The sequence below is a fragment of the Leptonychotes weddellii genome, chromosome X (genome assembly GCF_054177405.1).
Source record: "Leptonychotes weddellii isolate Sample4059 chromosome X, ASM5417740v2, whole genome shotgun sequence".
Lineage (NCBI taxonomy): Eukaryota > Metazoa > Chordata > Mammalia > Carnivora > Phocidae > Leptonychotes > Leptonychotes weddellii.
The window spans coordinates 15,844,800-15,866,118 of record NC_138385.1 but is presented as its reverse complement, the minus strand read 5'-3'; the positions used below and the strand labels follow the sequence as shown (position 1 = coordinate 15,866,118).

Genomic DNA, 21,319 nt, shown 5'->3' with positions numbered 1-21,319 from the left:
GGGACTCGATCCCAGGACCCTGAGATCATGACCCGAGCTGAAGGCAGACGCTTAATGACTGAGCCACCCAGGCGCCCCAAGATTTTATTTATTTTTGAGAGAGTGTGTGGTGCGCACAGAAGCCGGGGGGAGGGGCAGAAGGAGAGGGAGAAGCAGGCTTCCCACAGAGCGGGGAGCCCGATGCGGGGCTCAATCCCAGGACCCCGGGATCATGACCTGAGCCGAAGGCAGACGCTCAACGACTGAGCCACCCAGGCGCCCCTAGACTATTTTAATTTTTATTCACAGATCCTGTTGGAAATGACAATAACATAAATGAAAACCTTCCCCAGTCCTCTTTTTTTTTGTTTTTAAAGCAATTTAAACTCCTCTTCAGAAAAACGATCCCAGTCTACAACATACTATCATTTAAAATGGTACCAGCAAAGCCGTTGATAACACTAGCAGTCACACTCCAGAGGTCATGGTGAAAAGCACTGTCCAAACTGTAAAGTCCTCTGCCAGAGTTAGCTCTAGTTGGTGGGATAGTTATGCCAAGTGTCAAATGAGTTTTTATGCTAACTTGTCCAAGTGAACTTTTGGGAAAGAGCCAGTGTAATGACTGGGCTACTGGAGCTGTTCTCAAGGGGCAGATGAAGGCCTGCTCTCATCTAACAAAGCAAACCCCTGGGTTATGGACCCGACCGTAGCTCCGTCTCGGCGGAGGAGTAGTGGAGGACAAAGTGGAAGTCGCCGGACTTCTGAGTCCTTGTTTTGTAAAATGGAAGGGTTTGGAGAGATCCTTAAAGACCCTTCCCTGTTACAACGTCTAAGTGTTTTGAGCTGGAAATGATGACAAAGGAGAAAAGGGAAGCTTGCTAGCTCTTGATGTCAGAAAAATGACCAGAGAAACACCTCAGGCTGCTCCTGTCTGGTGGTCTCCGGGCATCATGGAAACAGGACAGTCGTTGCAATTTTCCCGCACAGCTTCATGGGACATCACGGGCTCGTTGCTGCAGTCCCTCCAAAATGAAATCTAGATCTTACTTATAATTTACGACAACTTATTCCATGTCTGGAAGGTTAAGCACGGTGCAGTCCCAGACAAGAAAACGTCAATAAGCCCTAGGGTTGTTTTACAGAAAGACGTATCTCTACGGGCTCTAGTGTTGGAATGCCTTTGGCCTAGAATAAAACCCTTCAGGACAAAAATGACTTCCAACAAAGCATTCGAACAGCAACTGTCTCAGAGGATTTTCTCTTTAACTGTTCTTTATCTTGAACTCCAGGCATTTTCTCTCCTTGGTTCCATTAAAAGTAAACCTCTTCCCCTTCACTAAACGAATCTTAGTAAGTTGCCTCTTTTTTTAACAGCTCACTCTCCCTGGGTGTCTTGTCTCAGTCTGACAAGGTAGAACATGAGTGGTCCATATGTGAGGGGAGAGGGGGCACCGTGGACCGCAGGCCTGGCTCTCGGACTTGTGGGCGGCTCAAAAACACCCGCTAAAACCCCCGGGAGGTCAAACGACAGGAAAAGCATCTGTTTTCAGGTTTGTTACGCGGGCTGGGGGAGGCAGGGGAAGCTGGTTGTTTATAGAACAATTTATGGTTACGATTTCAGGGGTTGATTACTTGATTTCTTAATCCAGCTCCTCATCACAGATCAAACACAGGTTCCAATAATGAAGCAATTTTAGGCGTGATTACAAGCAGTCTCCTACTGAGGGCTTTTTGCCTTGGAACACGGAGCTCCCGTCCCACGCTCGGCGTCACAGGCAGCGAGGGGGACAAGTGATGGGAGGGCAGGCTCTTCTGCCCAGGCACGGGTTGCCCGTGGACTAGAACGACGTCCCCTTTCCCTGCTCATGGTTGTCTCGGGGTGGTCAGCGTGCTGGTGGTGGGAGGGTGTAAGAACTGTCGCGGCCCTGAGCCATCCCCTCCAGCCTTCCTCGGACGCCGTTATCATCTTTGGACAAAACGGCCATTTTAGCCCTCCCTGCTGGCTCACTTTTGATGGCTTCTGATTGCCGACCGAATCAGGTCTGCATCTCGGCCTGGCATCCGAGACCCTTCATGACGGAACCCCAGCCTCACACATTCTCTACAGGGCACCGCTCTGCCCTTCCTAGACCCCTCTGTGCTTGTCCTTGCTTCCGGGCCTTCACAAAGTCTCCCTCTCTGCCTGGGCTGCGCTTCTCCAGCTTCGCCTCCCGGCAAACTCCTGCTTCTCTTTGAAAACCGACAGTTGTTGCCTTTAGTGTCCTGTCCGCTGCTCTCCAGCCCCAGGCAAAATCAATCTTTTCCTCGTGGCTCCACTTTGTTCAGATCTGATTTTATCACATTGAATCGTAAGATCTGTCCACACGTTTATCTTTATTTCCACCTTTTGCGGATTGTGGGCGCTTTGTGGGTGTGTGGACTGGGTTTCATCTCTGCATTTCCCCCATCTCCTTCCCATCCAGGCCGATGGACACTCGGCAAATGTTTGCTGAATGCATCTGGATGGCATACAACTGTTTAGTATGCATTTTTTGTTTGCTTTTTTAAAAAAAGACTTTATTTATTTATTTGAGAGAGACAGAGAGAGCATGAGCCAGGGGAGGGGGAGAAGGAGAAGGAGAAAGACAAGCAGACTCCCCACCTCCCCCACTGAGCAGAGAGCCCGATGTGGGGCTCGATCCCAGGATCCTGAGATTATGACCTGAGCTGAAGGCAGATGCTTAAACGAATGAGCCATCCAGGTGCTCCTAGTATGCATTTGAATCAGAGCAGAGGGAGTCACAGAAAAATCCTCTTTTGTAGGGGTATGAAATGACCTCAAAGGGTGGTAGAGTGACTACCTATTCTTGGCCACACTCGTGATCCTGTCTTTCCTCCCCTTACAGGTAAAAAGACTTCCCAGCCACTGACCCGGAGGGCTCTGTCAGCCCATGCTGCAGGAGGAACCATACATAATTCTCAGACAGCAAAGGAAAGCAGGCTCTAGGAACAAAGGGTTTCGGGAAAGGGCAACCCTCTTTAACTGGTGTTTAGGGAGGGATCTCAGAGGTCAGAGCCTGAAAGAGGGAGTAGCCTGTGAGAAGAAAAGCCATTCCCATGCTCCTTTTGAACTTCAGCACTGCTGCTAAATAGAGGAGGGAAGATAAAGGAAATGAACTTTGAACCCGGTTTAAATTATTGGGAGAATGTATTTAAATGTATTTTTTTTTTTACCACCAGCTGAGTGTTAACATACGAATGCTCCTAAAGTCATTAAGATTTTGCTTAACCCCTGAGGATAGCTTAGGAATCTAAACAACCCTTCCAGTGTGTCTAAAAGGGGAATAATTTTCAGGGGCACTTGGCTGGCTCAATTGGTTAAGCATCCGACTCTTGATTTCGGTTCAGGTCATGATCTCAGGGTCCTGGGATCGAGCCCCGTGTCGTCGGGCTCTGTGCTCAGTGCGGAGTCTGCTTGAGATTCCCTCTCTCCCTCTCTCTCTGCCCCTGCTGGCCCCCACTCCCGCTAAAATAAATAAATATATAAACAAATAAATAAATAAATAATACAATAAAAGAGGGGATTTTCAAAGGGAAGTGAGCTAGTTAATACACACACAGAGACTGATTTTTCTTATCTCCCTAAGAGACCTAGGATGGTCTCAGCCTCCACTGCCCCAGCCCCGTGTGCACCGACCACCTCTAAATCATGTGCTTAGCACCACATCACGTGTCGGTGCTCGGGGAACGGGGTCTGCAGTGAAGGTGCAGGTCTTCCTTTACAACCACATTCCCTGAAACAAACTGAGGCAGCCGTCACAACATTGAGCAATTTAGTGTGTTTTCATCGAACCAGTTGTTTCAAAATAAGACTTGTGCCCTCCTTCCACACATGCTGGCTGAAACGTACTGGGCGCCAGGCACTGTGCCTGATGCTGGAGACGCCAAGGTGAATGAGACAATGGCAGGGAGCTCAAGAAGCACCCAGTCTAATAAGAGACGCCAGTGGTTAGAGAGCAGCCTGTCTCCTCTTCCAGCACGGGACGCAGCTGTTCTCTTCCAGATCAGCAGTGGCTGCCGGCTGGCCAAGTCCAGTGACCTCTTTTTAAGAATCAAACTTCTTGCCAATCTTAGTCCTGTGACATCTGAGGAAAGACCTGATTCAATTTAAGGCATGAGCCCTGCCAATATCTAGGGGAAGAGCTTTCCAGGCCAAGAAAGAGGGGGAAAGGCCCTGAGGTAGCAGCCCGTCTGGTATACGTGGAGGAAACCAAGGAGACCGGTGTGAGTGATAAAATATGAGGTCTGACCGGGAACAGGGGCCAGACTGGGCAGGGTCTTGCAGGCCTTGGGGAGGCCTCCATCTTGGATGGGTGTCACAATAGGGTTTTGAACAGAGGAGTGACAAGATCTGAATTAACATTTTTAAAGGATCATCAGCTTGGTTGTTGGGAAGGGAACACCCTGCGGTGAACCAGTGGGGGAAGCAGGGGAACCAGCCAGAGCCTTTTACAGCAACCCACGTAAGAAATGACGGCGGCTTGGACGGGGACAGCAGAGGTGGTCAGACCCCAGCCGTATCATGAAAGCAGAGGAGACAGACTTTGCTAATGGATTACATGTAGCCTGGGAGAGAAAAAGAAATGTGAACAATCCCAAGGAATATGACCAGAGCAACTGGAAGGACAGAGGTGCCCTTTACTGAGATGGGAAAGATCAAGAGAGGGACACGTTTTTGGGAAAAGTCATGAGTTTGCTTTGGGGCAGGTGAAGTGTCAGATCCCGATTAAGCTTCCCAGTGGAGATGTGGAGTAGGATGTCGGTCAGATGAGTCTGGAGCCCGGGGAAGAGGGGAGGCCGGAGACACACACACGAACCAAGGCTGTCCCCAGCCTGTCAGCATCCCGGCCAAGCAGGTTCCACATGGCTCAACCGATGCTGTCACCCAGATGGTGTAAGAGTCTGCAGCCAACCTGGCCTCTTCACCATCGTCCTTTGTTCTTAGGACTCCCTTGACCTGCGAAAGTGGTGGTTCTTGTCATGGCAAAAGCTGGGTAAGAAAATACTATAGTGCTGGGTATGATATAGATTTCGTTATCCTGATAAGCTACCTTTCACCGAGGAAACACATTTTTGATGGAGTTGCTTTTCTTCTAACGTTCGCTAGAATCGGAATGTGACGAGCGACATAAATACAAAATGGCATCCTAGATGCCACAGAAGCTTCTCAAGAGATCAACATCGAATCAGATTCACCTGGAGGGGGACCTACTGTCAGGCCATGCACCCTCAAGCTAAATTCTTGGGCTATTATTTTAGGGGGAGAGGGTAAATTGTAAGCAAAGCAAGAGAATAGCAGTGTTTTGTTTCTTGCAGAAACTAATGAAAGTAGGGAAAAAAAAAAAAGACCAGATACTAAAACCTGCCCAAAGCCTCACCTTTTAGCTGCAATCCGTTTGTCTACTAGGTACATTGTTAGCTCCTTACTGAAGTCATTCGCTGGCTGGAAGCCTGACAAGTACTAATTATTCTCATTGCTTCCCTAACCCTGCAAGTAAAATTCACAAAAGTTTAAAAGTGGTACAATTTCAAAGCCTGGGGAACACAGTGTGCTCAAAAATTATCCGTCGAGCTTTAGAAACATAGACAGGTATCCAGCCAGAATGCATGGTGGGTTACTCGGGTTTCCTCATCCTGAAGCCACTTTCTACCCTTCCCTCTGACAGAAGGTTCGCTGGGAAAGCTGAGGTAATGGTCGCAATGTACAAAGCCTGACATCCGAGGCCTCCTTCCATTTGGCCGTCAGAGGTCATTTACAGAGCCTCAAAGGAGGAAAGAGGTGGCCAAACCAGTCAGAAAATGACTCTGTGGTGGGCCCCAGAAAGCGAGGCCGGTGCCACGCAAGGGAAAGCTGCCAAGTCCTCAGATGGCCATAGCGATAGCAAAAGCCATGGGACGATTTTGTGGCACTGGCCGGTGCTCTTCGTGATTCATGGTCCGCTGGTCCCCCATCAGTTTTGGTCTGCTTCTGTTCTTAAGCTAGCCTATGCATGTAGGCAGCCAGTCTGTCTGTCTGTCTGCATGCCTGCCTCTGTATATTTGCTGTCTACCCACCTGCCCACACTTTCATTTCCCTAGCACTCCCCGGGGTAGAACTAGAGATTTGGTAAGTTCTCCAGAATGATCTCCTAACACACCCCTTATATGACAGCTGGAGAAGCTGAGGCCCAGACAGAAGTGACTTATCTGGGGTCTCACAGTGAATTTAACAGCAGAGTCGAAATGTGATCCTCGCTTGGCTGGTTTTTCAGCTCCTGGTCTCCGTCCATCTCTGGCTCAGCCTCTTGCTACTTCATTGGTCTTTCTCTATCTCTACATTTCTGCTCCTCTCTCAGTCTGTCTCTCACGCCTACACACAAGTTTGGGGAAATTAATCTTAGTTTGGCACATGTCCTACTTTTTTAAAAGATTTACTTGTTTATTTCGGGGAGGGGGGTTGGTGAGAAGCTGAGGAAGAGGGAGAGAGAAACTCAAGCAGACTCTGTGCTGAGCGCAGAGCCCAACGTGGGGCTCAACCTCACAACCCATGAGATCACGACCTGAGCCGAAACCAAGAGTTGGACGCTTAACCGACTGCACCACCCAGGCGCCCTGACATGTGTCCTACTTTTTTGCACCACTTTCTCACAACTGATCACATCCTCATAACATAAAGACTTAGCTCCTGTTACTTCACTGCATCGCCTCAGCTCCAAGCTTTGGTCATGTTTTGGTAATATCTCCTTTTGCTAAGAAGGTCAAACTAAGTGCCTTTATTATTCTACAGATGTTGCTTTCACCTGTGGGATTATTACAACTAGGAAATATCTCAAGGCTAGTTCCTTAAATTAATTTTTATGATACCTCTTCTACCTCCACTTTGACCCTGACCTTAGAGTATTTGAAATACAGCACATATTTCCCCACAGCAAACTGAGAATCCACTTTTAATTTGATCCATACTTTCCAGTGTAACTTGTTGATAGTAAAAAAAAAAAAGAAAAGAAAAGAAGAAGAAAGAAACTGCTTGCTTGTTCATTCCCAATTTAAAAAAATAACCCTATAATCTATTGCATATTATATACTAAATAGCTTTCAACTTGCAAAGGCACAAAAAGAGAGAGAATACTCTTCAGAGGCTTTACAAATCCTGTAGAATGTGACATGCCACTTTCTGTTTTCTTTGAATTTATATGAGAAGGGAAATGAGCATATCAGGTGTGATGGATATTCCTTCCAGTTTGTTGTCTGTTTCAGATTATAAGCTCCCAGAAGACAGGGCTATCTTAATCCTCTGCTCAGGGCCTATTTACTGTCTTAGGTAAACAGGCAATGAACGTGCGCTTTCGGCGGCAGTTGCTGCTAGAAATGGAGCTGGTGTTGCAAAAAGAAAAAAAAAAAAGAAATGAAAATCAAGGCTGGCTCCTCACCACAGGTCAGCTGAGAGTTATTCTGACCCAGCTTGATTCCACATTCAAGGAGAAACACTAGAATATTCCCTCTAAAACCTACCTATTTTGAAGCTAGGTCACACCATTCTAGTTGCCTTTGAAAAAATGGCAAATAGATTTAATACAGATGCACGTGAATGATGCCAAGGCTGCAAAGAGATTTATTGGAGGCAAAGAAAATGAGCGTCCCTGCTCCATCACTTGCTATAGCGACTCAGAAGCGAGTTCCCCCACTAGCCCCTGACCCAACAACCTCAATCTAGGGCAGACTCTCCGAGGAAGCAACCGCGTACCTTTGGATTAGCGTGCACCGGATTCCATCATGTTTATTTGTCTCCCCAATTCAGCTGTGAGTACCACAGAGACAGGGTCTCTCTCCGATTCACCCAAGGAGCAGATCAGTGCTTCTCGAAGCAGGGGACTAACATCACACGAAAGATGCGATTAAACAGCAATCACTGGCTTCCTCCCATCTTACAAGACCGTCTTTGCTAGCTCTCCTTTACGGGGGACACACTGTTGCTTATAAACATTTTCTCTTTTCATACACTCAAATCGACTGCATCTCATCCAAATGGTGTATTAGAGCTCTACAGATTTATTTGATACAAAATGGCATAAATGAAGTGTCACTTTATGTGGACGAATAAAATGAAGGGACTAAACTATAAGCTGTCATCATCAAATTTCGTCTCTTACAGCCATATTACATAGTTTGGGATATCTCTAAATGTTTATTTTATGCCCTGCTCCTAATCCTATGATAATTTTTACCAACATAATAGTTAAAGCACATTTGCCCTGCTGACAAGGATTGGCCAGATTTAAGGAGAGTCAGGGTAATAGTGCTGTGGATAGCTACAGATGCCTAAATGTTCATTGAAGGACATCACCCATTGTCCCCATCCTTCCGGTGCAGTTAAAAACACAAAAGTGCTCATGACTACTCAGCATAGTATACATTTCATCGGCACTCAGAAATATTACATTAATTACATGTAACCCTCATTTGGCCCAAATCATTATCAATCAATTTGATCTTCTACTTTATTTATGAGACCTGGCTCCATATCATTTTTGATGATTCCAAAAACCACATACCCCCACAAAGGACAAACTTTGTCCCCACCGAGTTTATTCCAAAGGCTACACATTCTCCTTCTAACACTCTGCTTATTTCCTTCATAACATCGATCACAATCTGGACATGCTTTTCTGACTTGCTTGTTTTGGATGGTCTATAGCTATCACTAGACTGTAAGCTAAGAAGAAGAAAATGAACATCCTTGCTCCATCACTTAGCGCTAAGAACAGTGCTGGGTTATGGTAGATGCTCAATAAATATTCTATCTGTAATGACTGAATGGATTAATCAATTAATAGTAAATCTTCAACCACAGTACAAGATAATCACCCAAGTTGGAGGTTCCCTCCTGGTGTCCCCAAATCTACTGAAGGCCATCACCTGTTTCCTTTGGTCTCGATATGATTCAGTGCCAACCAATCTATGATTGCAGGCTATGAAAAACCATGAACAAGAGTTCTCATTGCCAAGATGTGAAACTCCTCCTCCATAAAAAGAGGAAATCAGAGTTCTTGTGCTTTAGATTGTTGTAGGATGGAAGGGTGGGATAGGGGACCATCCCCTAGTTATTCTGCCTTCACTTTGCATTCAGATTAGAAATGCAGTGCTCAGGTACTCACATTAAACTGTAGTTCATGTGGATTGAATTTCAAATCAACTTCAAGAGTATTCTTTTATTTATAAATATTTTACTAGCATTGTGAAAGAGACACTGAAAGTGCTCATATAAAAAGTAATCAATGAAGCTTGCAGAACTTTCCCGGTGGATGGTTTAACGTTAGATTTTATGATCACTGAGTGTGAAATCACATGGCTCTTCAATGGTATAGCACTGTATCCTTTTCAGAGGGTCTTCACTGTACAGCTCCCATCCTCCCATCCTATTTCATTTTCTCATAAAAGATAGCAGCATTCACGGTTATCAGTAATTACTTTTTTGAGCTCTCTTAGTTTATTTCACCCTTATGAATTTCAGAAAATCCTCTGTGTATCCTATGTACCCAGAAAGTAACTCCCATTAATTAGCCAAGAAAGGCTATTTGTGCAAAAGAATATCACAATGACCCCTTTCCTCTGCATAGGTTCAGAAAGGAGGCTATCATCTGAAAGGTGTGCATGAGTCAGAAGACGGCTTCTGCCTAATGCATTACATAATGTTCACTTCTTCTCTGTAGCTTGTATTCCTTTTCATGCAAACAAGCTGCAATGGGCTTAAGAGACTCTTTATTTTGCCTCATGCATCATCTATGACATTGTCAGATCAATTCATATGGGAAATAATGAGGGAAAGACTACGTACAGGCTCTTCATAAAGTCTTCTGTGCATTTCCATTTTAATATAGAAACAATCAGTAAAGGCCATTTAAAGGCCCATTCATGCCAGTTTAGGATGACTCTGACATTCCACAGCTGTCCATGAGCAGCCTCCTTTTAGGGCTCCTGACAAATGAACAAGAGCTCCCAGAGATGAGAAGGGAAACTGTGCCCTGTGGCGAGCAGAAATCAAGTCGGAAATTGTAGAAGCCGTGAGAAGAAAGACCAATGTGCTGCCAAATGCCATTTACACACGGTCTCTAGCATACCTACGGCCCAAAGTATGAAAGTTTGAAAAGTTTTCAAACCACATAAGGCCTTGATGAAGCCCCTTATAATTCCAGCGTCTGGCTGATGAGGCAATTCTGAGTGTCTGGAAAATCAATGGAGCAAATTGGACGATAAGCCAATGAAAGTGAAGGGACAGGGAGCCCCATGGTGCCCCGGTGACAGTCATTTTTTTTCCTAGAGCAATTTTAGGATTTCGAAGAAGGGCCATTTGCCAAGTAGGAAATATTTCAACTCTGAGAGGGGAAAGAAATAATCTAGTAATTTCTAACTTGTGAAATAGTGTTCTCCATTTTATGTGCACATAAGATCGCCGGTGATATATAGCTGTATTACAAATGCCCTGGATAAGACATTGAGACCAAACTCATGGAAAATATTGCAGACAAAAAAAATCTAGAATAGTGAAATAGAAAGATAAGGCAGAGGCAACAAATATACCTGGAAAAAGGATTTAAGGAACCAAGAATCTAAAATCAAAGACTTCTGCATCTTTTGATGGAGAATGAGCTCCAGCTGTAATCAAGAATGGGTGTTAAAGCAGTGATGTATACGTTTAATTGCGGATCCCCAGCCTATAGCCACAATCTCCCCTTCTGCATTTGTTTCTAGTGAACCTCGAGTCTTAGGCTCCATTTGCAATTCAGCCAATCTTTCCTCAATGGCACCTTCTATCAGCTGACCCCAAACCCTCCAAAGCAAAACGTGCTTTACCTATCGCTAAGGGATTTTGCTCAACCTCATTGATCAAGTTCTTTGAGAATAACGAATTACAAGTGCTGTGAACAGAAGTAGCACCAAGGATTAAAGAGCAGAAGCAAGCAAACAAGTAAGCAACCAAGAATAGCTAGCATAGGCAATTGCCAGTCAAGGGGCCTGGCAGGACGCAGTTGACCTGTGTTCTTGTCTCGAGTCTGCTGCTAACCATGTGTACTTAGGTGAGTCCTTGTCTTGGTGGGCATCTGTGTCCTCCCCTGCACAACATTACAGCCTTTTAGATTGGAGCCATATGGGAACTCCCTGCACTGTCTTCCTCGCCTTTTCCCATAGCCCTTTTTCCTCTTCTATGTCCAAATCCTGTGACTGGAAATTACACAGGCGCTTCCTGGAGTTTCTAAACCCTCTTGGATCCTCTTCTCCTTCAGACTCCCTTGCCACAAAATCACGGCCAGCTTCTCTCCAGAGTTTTAAGAGATGGCACTCCCCGCATCGCACAGTGTTTGGAACATGGCGGAGTGTCAGAATCCTAAGTGGGAGAGTGACAACAGAGAAGGGAGTTCCAAGGGTACTTCGGATGGTGGTGACTTTGCATTTGGTCTGCCTCCTCTGCAGCCACCCTTCCTGCTTCCCCATCCTCACTCACAAAGTCCAGGGCAGCAGATGCACGCAGGTGTGGGGAAGTCTGGGAAGGCAAGCCTCCCAACTTGAACCTCAGTTCCTCACTGAGCCTCACCGGGAAGACAGCCCAGTGATGGCTGGAACCATCCGAGTGGCTTCTTAAGAGTTAACATGCTTTTCTTGGCACCTAACTCACCAGTGGGCAACACCTGCGTCATGTCATTTTGAAGACAATTTAGCATGCTTTCCTTCATTTTAGTGGTATTTGGTTCTTTTTGAAGATTTCCTGTGGGCAAGCTGAAAAGACAGTGAACTTTCAGATATTCACATTTAAGAAGCTGACAGTTGCATCTGTGGTGTTAAATTGCTGCCCTAGCTGGCAGAGGTTAAAACAAGAAGCAATGTTTTAACTTCTTGTGACATTTACAAGAATTGTAAAGCTGCCTTTTGCCGGAAAACTTATGCTTAATCTAAGCAATTTTGATTATACTAGAAAATGTTCCTACATATCCACTTTACAAAATTACACAGAATGTTGGAAAGAAATCTTGGCCCACGTCTCTGAAAACAACTAATTGTACCACTTTAGAGCTAGAAAGAGCCTTAGGGACCATCGGCTTTGAACAGTGGTTTTATAGACGAAAAAACAGACTGAGAGAGAGGAAGTCATCTGTCTCGGGTCATACAGATCATTTGTAGCGGTCTTCCCATTCCCAGTCCAGGGCTCTTCTCTCTGCAGAAGTGGACAAAGCCAAATGCCACCACAATTACTAACTTTCAATGCTTGTGTTTTTCTTTTGACGGGTAGTTTGCCTTGAGTAACAAAAATGCTTTGAGTGATCAAGTGAAATATCCCTAAGGGATTAGTAGGCCCACTGACGTTCTATGACAGGGGAGAGGGTGAACCTGCAGAATTCTAATGCTGACAAGGACAAGAGAAGTATGGAACAGAAGTCTAATAAGAGGGTATATTAGGTTATATTTCAGGACTAGCTAAGGGAAGGTGGTCCCAGGGATAGAGTAACCAGAAGCAGCAAAATGAGAATTAGTACCCAATCCACTATGAAATAGAGGAAACCAAAGGGCCCGGACAAAGTATTAGTGAGGTCTGTACAAAACAGACACAAGCAAAGAGCAAAATTCACCCTGACCACTCCCCACCCATCCCATCATCGTCCATCCACTTTTTTTTTTATTTTCTTCATTGCACTTATCTCTCTCTGAGACTAGCTTGTTCATTTTCAGTTTCCCTCCAACATATGCACATATCCCCCTTAAGAAACACAAGAACAGTGGGGCACCTGGGTAGCTCAGTTGGTTAAGCATCCAACTCTTGATCTCACCTCAGGTCTCGATCTTGGGGTCGTGAGTTCAAGCCCCACATTGGGCTCCATGCTGGGCATGGAGCCTACTTAAAAAAAAAAAACAACACACAAGAACAGGGACAGTGTCTGTCTTATTGTCCCCAGTGCCTAGAACAGTGCCTAAAACATGTAAGTACTCAGTAGATGCATACTGAATGAATAAATCTGATCAAGGTAAAAGAAGTCAGACTATGGTTGATGCAAACCATGAGAACAAAGACATCCAAGACTATAAATTCAAGTATGGCTTTACTATTCTTACTTCCAATCACAACAAGAGAAGTATACCAATGCCTCTAACTAATTTAGGTCAAAAAAAAAAAAAATAACACCAGTCAATATATGCATCATTATTATGAGAACTTTCATGCCACGGGAGTCCCAAAGGCAGGAGGTGCTGACATAATGAAAGGCAGTGGTGCCATCTACATATCCACAGCAGGAGGTCTGGGGGCATCAAAGTAGGTTTTTGGGATTACAAATGCCACAAGGATCTTTGAGAATTAAGAATGATCATGAAGGGGACTTTGAAATTGACAACTGGGACCAAGAACGCTTGGATTTAAGACTTGCAAACAAAGGGTCATGCTAAATTTCAGAAGAGGAGGCTGGAGTACACCGATGAAGGCCAAGATCTCAGCTGATGTCAGAGACCATTACAATTTGGAGGCTAAGATGGCCTCTGAAGACGCCATAGGGCACTAACTCAGCTGGAAGGATGTCAGTAATTTGGGGAATGGGGTCACCCTTCTTCAAAAGGAATACTGTTCCCTGTGCTGAAGCTACAAGCTGGGTCAGTAGTTGCCGTGAGAAAAGTTCATTTACAAAGAATTCTCCTACAAAGAATTACAAAGAATGCTATATGTATTAACCAGGATCTATCTATCCCTTTGCTCTAATTAAATTTTAGAGTTAGACATAATCATTCTTACTCTGGTCTGAAACACTGAAAGCTGGCTAAAAATGTAAAATCCCAAAGTAATTCAATATTTACTAAATTTAAAGGAAGTAATCAATTTCTAATTCGAATTTATGCACGTTCTTTTCCCACTTTAGCATTGTCGTATTTCCCTTAAGTTCCTCTTTAGTCATTAAGATTGGCTGCAAGGTTATAGTCATTGAACAGTTTGTTGTCACATGCTGCAGATATTTCTAGACCAAATTAAACTCTCAATGTACTTGCATATAACTAAAGAAAAATGTATTAGGCACTTAAGGACAGATACCTTATATGTTCTACATTCACAGCCCCATTGGTCCACAGAGAACGTGGCATCTCTACCAGGTATGCAGTAAATATTTGCCGAACGAATCAAAGAAAAAAAATTATCTACCTTCTGATAGAATTATGCTCACATATTCCAAAATCTCAGGCCCATCTGACCCAGCACGTGCGTACGTATCTATGCATGCACGTGCTCTTCAAATTCCCACATGCTCATCGGTCGGGTTGAATACATTATTCTTCCTCCTGGCATGCGTGTGTGTGTAACAAAACACCGAAGCAAGATTCACCATGAAAATCGTCCCTAGAAAGATACTTTTAATTAACATTTCCCTCAAACATGCCATCCTTCCAGCACCTAAAAATTGAACTCAATTTTCATGAGGGAAGCTGTCCCCTTCTCCCTAGAAAACATATACTTTTAAAGTTTGAGCTCCAATTTACATCTCCAGCTTCATCATAACAGAAAGGCACAGTTTACTTGTCATGCTTTCCCTGGAAAATTCATTTTGAACCACTTTTCCTAGCATAGCCTCCTTTCATGTCTGCTTGGACTAATGTCCAGCATTTCTTCCATGTTTTCAACTCTTACTACTTCTTGAAGCCAGATTTCCCCATCTGTATTCCTGAGGCAGGATGACAAGAGCCAGACTACACTTCAGCCTCCTAGGATATCCTGCCCTGGAGATGCTCAGCAGGCAACTGGAAATTGGAGTTAGCCTGGAGCTCCGGAACGAGTTAAGGATTGGAGAGGTCAATTTGGGAATCATTAGTGTAGAGGTGAAAGGTGAAGCTATGTGGGGAGATGAAGTTACCCAGAATGAGAACATAGCAAGAGAAGAGAAGCAGATCAATGACAGGACCTTGGGAATTGCTCCATTTAAATGTGTGAGGGGGAGGGAGAGGCTGTGTGAGTGTGTGTGTGTGTGTGTGTGTGTGTGGGCACGTGTGCGTGCGTGCGCTTAAAAGAGATCCTAACAAAGGAAACTTAAGAAGCATTGAGAAGAAGAGAGGAGGTGGACCGAGATAAATGATGAATGCTTTCAAGCTAGAGAAGATGTGCAAAACACCAGAACCTCCAAAGAGTTCAAGAAGACTGAGGCCGCAGAAGCAGCCACTGGATTTTGAAACCTGGCAGTCATAAATAACCTTTAGGAAAGCAGCCTTCCGATGTCACTCTTGTGAACTCTCTGTGCCCACATGCAGATGTGGTTACGTGTATATGCGTGTACCCCAAACTACCATAAGATTAAATATTGGACGTGAGTAAGACTGTACTGGGTGTGTCAGATAACGGTAGTAATAACCACTACCACGTACTGACGGCTTATAACATGCTGGGAACAGTGCCAAGCGCTTGATAGGCCTGATCTCAATTTAATTTTTGCAGCAAGTCTATAAAGTGGCTACATTTTACATGTGCAGAAACTGACAGCCCACAGAAGTTAAATAAGTTACTCAAGGTTGCGCTGCGAGAAAGCGGCAGCGCCAGGACTGGACTGGAGGACGGACCGACGGTAACACTTGAGCCATACTGACATGAGCTGGGTCCTCTGTGCGCGGGGAGGAAAGAAAGAGCTGATAGTGGGTGACGGTCTCCCACTGCCAAGTGCTTTGCTTAGGACATCCCCTTTCACACATATACCATCAACACGATGGCCATGTTTAGGGTAACCTTACAAAGGCATATTTTTAAAAACTCTGATTCAGCTTTTTAGAAAAGAAGCTGAAGCCATAGGATTCTAAAGCATCCCGTTATAATTCAAGTGTATTTCCTATAATAGTTCCCAATGGTTTGAACGTTAAAAAAAAAAAGTGTGGCATCATTGATTTGGTGGTTTTTCCTGACACCCAAATGACTGACAGTCCAACTCATTTGAAAAGTGAAGGAATTTGACAGGTGATCTAAAGGCCTCCTCCAGCCTTGAGCTTCTCTGATTCTCATGGGCATGTCTCATGCCACTAACTTTAAAGATATGGAGTATGGAGTGGAATGTCAAGTGCAGCAGCAGAACTGGCTGGTACATCAGCACCCTTTCCTTCCTTAAATGTATAGAGGCCTACGGTTAAAATCTTACAAAAATAGTCTTTGGTTGTTTAAACCATTGATTGCTAACCTAAGCAGAAACTTGGAAACTCCATCACAAAATGATACACTGAAAATCCAGCCAAATCATTTGCTTACAAGCAACTGCAGACCTTATAATATGGCTGGCTGTAGGAAAAAGAGAGAGAGAGAGTGACACTCTGACAATTAATGTTTTTGCTGTCTATAGAAAAACAAATGAGGTTCTGGTCTGAAACAATTAGTATCACTGTTAATTGTGCATGTGCGTAGCAATAATACAAGGCATTTGGGATGGCTTCCACTGACTGTTCCCTTCTTTCTCTGGATTACAGAATCCACTCAGACAACTAAATAATAGCAAGCATTTACGCAAACTGTTAATTATGAGGCAGAGATCATCATAATCTTGTATATTTCTCAAACTGCATGTGCAGTGGGGATTACCAAATGAATCGTTACTTTATTATTTTACTAGAGGATGAAAAATATACTAGCCTTGCAAATGGTTTTCACGTATCATTCAGCCCACCAGCATTAAAAATGGCCCCAGTGACATTTACCAAAGCTGTTTCTTCTCCATCTCCCCATCTGTACCTCTCTTCCTTTCTCACAAATGAAGAGCAGGTGTAAATTTCTCTGAGAATAACTTCTAGTCAAACTGATCAGCACCATAATCAAAACAGAGCACGTCAAGGTTCACTCTGGTGAAGCATGTATCTATTGTGCAGTGAATTTTAAAACAAAACGAAAACAAAATTCTCAACATTTCCCCTGTTAAAGCAATTCCTGGGATAATAGCCTGTATGTTATTGGCCATTATCTTAATGATCATCTACTATTTTATTTTACAGATGAGGAAATCAAGGCTCACAGCGGAGATGGGGCTTGAGCAGAGTCACTCCACTCGTAGTGGCTTCTAGAATCTCATACTCTTGCCACCATGCTACATCCAGGCTATGATCTTTAAATGCCCTCCCATACTCATACTGTGTGATTAGGGGTCTATGTGGGTCTATACCATTTATCCCAAGGGACTGTAATCTGACCACAGAATTAAAGACTGAATTTAGCCTCTTCAGCCCTGGTTGCCATATGAGGGGACTGCAAAGGTGCTGTTCTGGAGCATTCTCGATACCCCTCCACCCCCACAGTTAGGAACTTTCCTGTGTTTGGTTAGATTTGCTCTGCTGCAGAGTTCCTGTCATAAAGGCCCCTCGCCTGTGGGATTATTCTACCTTGCAAGGCTCCATATTTACATACTTTAAAAGCCCTGATATTTTCAAATAATTGATTTTCCCTCAGTGAAATGCTGACCTAGTTGTTCCCTAAACTACCAACCAGCCTAGTGACAGGCAGGCATGCCAGAAGCACTGAAAAACACTTTGTCGATGGTGACATGTTCTTCGCAAAATACTCTACTAATGACCAACTGCCCAACTATCTGGAGTGCTGGCCCTGAACATCCATCCCACTTCTGCACAGGGTCAGCTTTACAGACCTGAGACTATATGCCTGGGTAGTTTCAGCTGTTTTAGACTTAAAAAAAAGAGCCCGAGACAGAATTTGTCCAAGCCAAAACCTAACTATTCATTGTACTGAAATCAAACCAATAGGCGACTGTAGAGTCTGTTTATTCTAGCTTACTTGGGTTCAGTTCAACTAAAAATACATTGTCACTTACCTTGCTGCATCTAGAATCTGAAAAATCCTCCACCTGTTAAAGGAACAGTAAAACCAGGTGCTAGCAAGAGCTTGGTAAGAGATGAGTTAAAATAATAAAAGTTTTCCATTTTGCTTTGCAAGTGTCTATTTTTCCAGTTTCCTAAACCACAAGGAAACAACTCATGGATGACTCCTCCACATTGCTCCCTATTTGCTCCTCTCCAGGAGTGGGGGATTATGAATCAGGGGGCTCAGAGAGGCAAGGCAACGTGAGAGCCAGACCTCTGGCAAGGCTATCAGCTGAGAATGATAGATCCATCACTCGGTCATGCTCGTTCCTTGCCCCTTCCCTAAAGTGATGGCAATCTAAGCAAAACACAAATGTCAATAAACCAAAAACCAAACGAAACCCAATGCTATGTTATCACTAACATGGGAGTACCTGGTGGAAAAGATCTAGGAGGAATTTCCAGGATTTTTTTTAATATTATCAGTAATATATGGAACACAAATAGCAAAAGGAAAAGAAAAGAATGATTAGACTTTGCTGATGCTCTTCAAAAAGATGAAAACTCAAAGCGCACACACAGTGATACATAAATCGTCACTCCAGTCCCTTCCACGCAAATACAAGACACCCACCAAAGTAAGCAATGTTTCTGCATGCAAAAACAAAACAAGGCTTAGCTGTTTTCTTAATATATGTCTTAAGAGTCACAAAACACCAATTCTATTACAATGAATTTCTGATATTAGCAGGGACTGGGAATCTGTGCACACGTCAATTTTCTTGGGACAAGTGCTTCTTCACATCGGATATGTCTGGATGCTCTAGAAGTGAGTTAAGAGAGACTTTTAATTGCTTGGCCAGCAGCAGAGCCTTTGCCTCATCATTTGAGAAACAGTGTAAGACTCTTATCATCAGTTCCTGGCTAAGCCCCCCTTCCCTGGTTCTTTGAGTTAAGACTGTGGGAGAAGCTGATGTTATGAGAAACAAAAGTGATGTACTTGGTGAGCTTGACAAAAGCTCTCTTAGACAAGATACCCCCATTAGCTGACTTACCATCCAGGGCCCAATGTGCTCCTCTTCCATTCCAGCCGCAAGAAAGAAGTAATCTAGAATGTTCTGACCTACCCCATGACCTAGATTCCTTACACGGTGAAGAGAGGCTAGGACCTCTTCCACTGCACTCAGCCTCATGAACAAAAAATTACACAACTTTGGATGCAAAATTAAGAAAAAAATAAAAAAAGACAAGGAAACACAGAGCTATATGTTGATTCTCAGTCCTAGAAAATTCCAAAGTCAAATATGTAGCACATTCCAGAACCATAACTTTCATTCTACGGCAGTAATAGAAATCCTCAAATAATAGAAGTATGTACATAAATGATTTATTATTTGGGGACTAGACCAAATTTAACTCTGACCAGGGGAGCTATTATCTCTTGAGATTTAAAAAAAATTTCTATGTAAATTTCTCAACTGCCTATGAAAGTTTGCCTGATGACTGCACTGAGAAGACTTTTGGGAGTTCATTGCCTTACCTGGGAATCCAGGTTGCCAGAAGTGGAATATTCAATGGTGATCCAGGAAGATGTTACAGGTGCATCAATCAAAAGGGTGGGCAGTCATTAGAAGTGAATCAAAGGCCATGGAGAGAAAAGGTAAAAAAAAAAAGGAAAGGCATACTGATTAGAAAAAATGAATTAACTTTATGAACCCATTTTACTCGTGTGTGCACGCGCGCGCGCGCACACACACACACACTCTTTGGGAATGTTCTTAAATGGAATCTTTTAAAAGGGCTGTTTAAAAAAGAAGATTTATTTATTTATTTGCGGGGGAGGGAGAGAGAAAAAAAGAGAAAAAGAACAGAGAGCGTGAGCGGGGGAGAGGCAAAGGGAGAGGGAGAAAGAGAATCTCAAGCACACTACGCTGAGCGTAGAGCTCAAGGACTCAAGGCTCAATCCCAGGACCCTGAGAACATGACCTGAGCCGAAATCAAGAGACAGATGCTTAACTGACTAAGCCATGCAGGCTCTTTAATAAAAAGAAGGGGTAATTATAAAATGTGACAGAGATGCTAGATATCACCACAATGGCAATCACATTACAATATATATAAATGTATTAAATAAACACAGTATACCTCAAATGTTGTATGTCAAATACATTTACTAAAGAATCACAGCACAAACAAGTTTGGTATTTCCTATGTGCCAGGCATTATTATAGGTATTGAGGATGCAGCAGTGACTAGAACAGACACAAATCCCTGCCTTGAGGAAATTTACAATCTCGTGGAAGATTTTATTTTATTTTATTTTATTATGCTATGTTAATCACCATACATTACATCATTAGTTTTTGAGGTAGTGTTCCATGATTCATTGTTTGTGTATAACACCCAGTGCTCCATGCAGTACGTGCCCTCTTTAATACCCATCACCAGGCTAACCCATCCTCATGGTTCGTCTCCACCTCCGATTGCCCACCCTTCATTTTTCCCTTCCTACTATCTTCTTCTTTTTTTTTTTTAACATATAATGTAATATTTGTTTCAGAGGTACAGGTCTGTGATTCATCAGTCTTACACAATTCACAGCACTCACCATAGCACATACCCTCCCCAAAGTCTATCACCCAGCCACCCCATCCCTCCCACCCCCACCACTCCAGCAACACTCAGTTCGTTTCCTGAGATTAAGAATTCCTCATATCAGTGAGATCATATGACACGTCTTCCTCTGATTGACTTATTTCGCTTAGCATAATACCCTCTAGGTCCATCCATGTTACAAATGGCAAGATTTCTTCTTTATTTGATGCCTCCATAATACTCCATTGTATATATATATACCACTTCTTTATCCATCCATCTGTTGATGGACATCTTGGCTCTTTCCATAGTTTGGCTATTGTGGGCATTGCTGCTATAAACACTGGGGTGCATGTACCCCTTCAATCACTACATTTGTATCTTTGGGGTAAATACCCAGTAGTGCAATTGCTGGGTCGTAGGATAGCTCTATTTCCAACTTTTTGAGGAACCTCCATACTGTTTTCCAGAGTGGTTGCACCAGCTTGCATTCCCACCAACAGTGTGGGAGGGTTCCCCTTTCTCCGCATCCTTGCCATCATCTGTTGTTTCCTGACTTGTTAATTTTAGCCATTCTGACTGGTGTGAGGTGGTATCTCATTGAGGTTTTGATTATTTCCCTGATGCCGAGCGATGCTGAGCACTTTTTCATGTGTCTGTTGGCCATCTGGATGTCTTCTTTGGAAAAATGTCTGTTCATGTCTTCTGCCCATTTCTTGATTGGATTATTTGTTCTTTGGGTGTTGAGTTTGAGAAGTTCTTTACAGATTTTGGATACTAGCCCTTTATCTGATATGTCATTTGCAAATATCTTCTCCCATTCTGTTGGCTGTCTTTTGGTTTTGTTGACTGTTTCCTTTGCTGTGCAAAAGCTTTTTATCTTGATGAAGTCCCAATAGTTCATTTTTGCCCTTGCTTCCCTTGT

At 43.7% G+C, this 21,319-nt stretch overlaps 1 protein-coding gene across 2 annotated transcripts in view; it reads right to left on the bottom strand.

Moving 5' to 3' along the window:
- HS6ST2 (heparan sulfate 6-O-sulfotransferase 2) overlaps positions 1 to 21,319 on the bottom strand; it is a 281,438-nt gene that overhangs the window by 64,263 nt on the left and 195,856 nt on the right. Inside the window, exon 3 of one of the 2 annotated variants that reach the window (XM_081808238.1) lies at positions 17,811 to 17,843. The exons of the other annotated variant lie outside the window; for it this stretch is intronic. Within the exon in view, the coding sequence (XP_081664364.1) occupies positions 17,811 to 17,843 (33 nt within the window). The remainder of the gene's footprint in view (positions 1 to 17,810; positions 17,844 to 21,319) is intronic. 2 annotated transcript variants of the gene reach the window in all.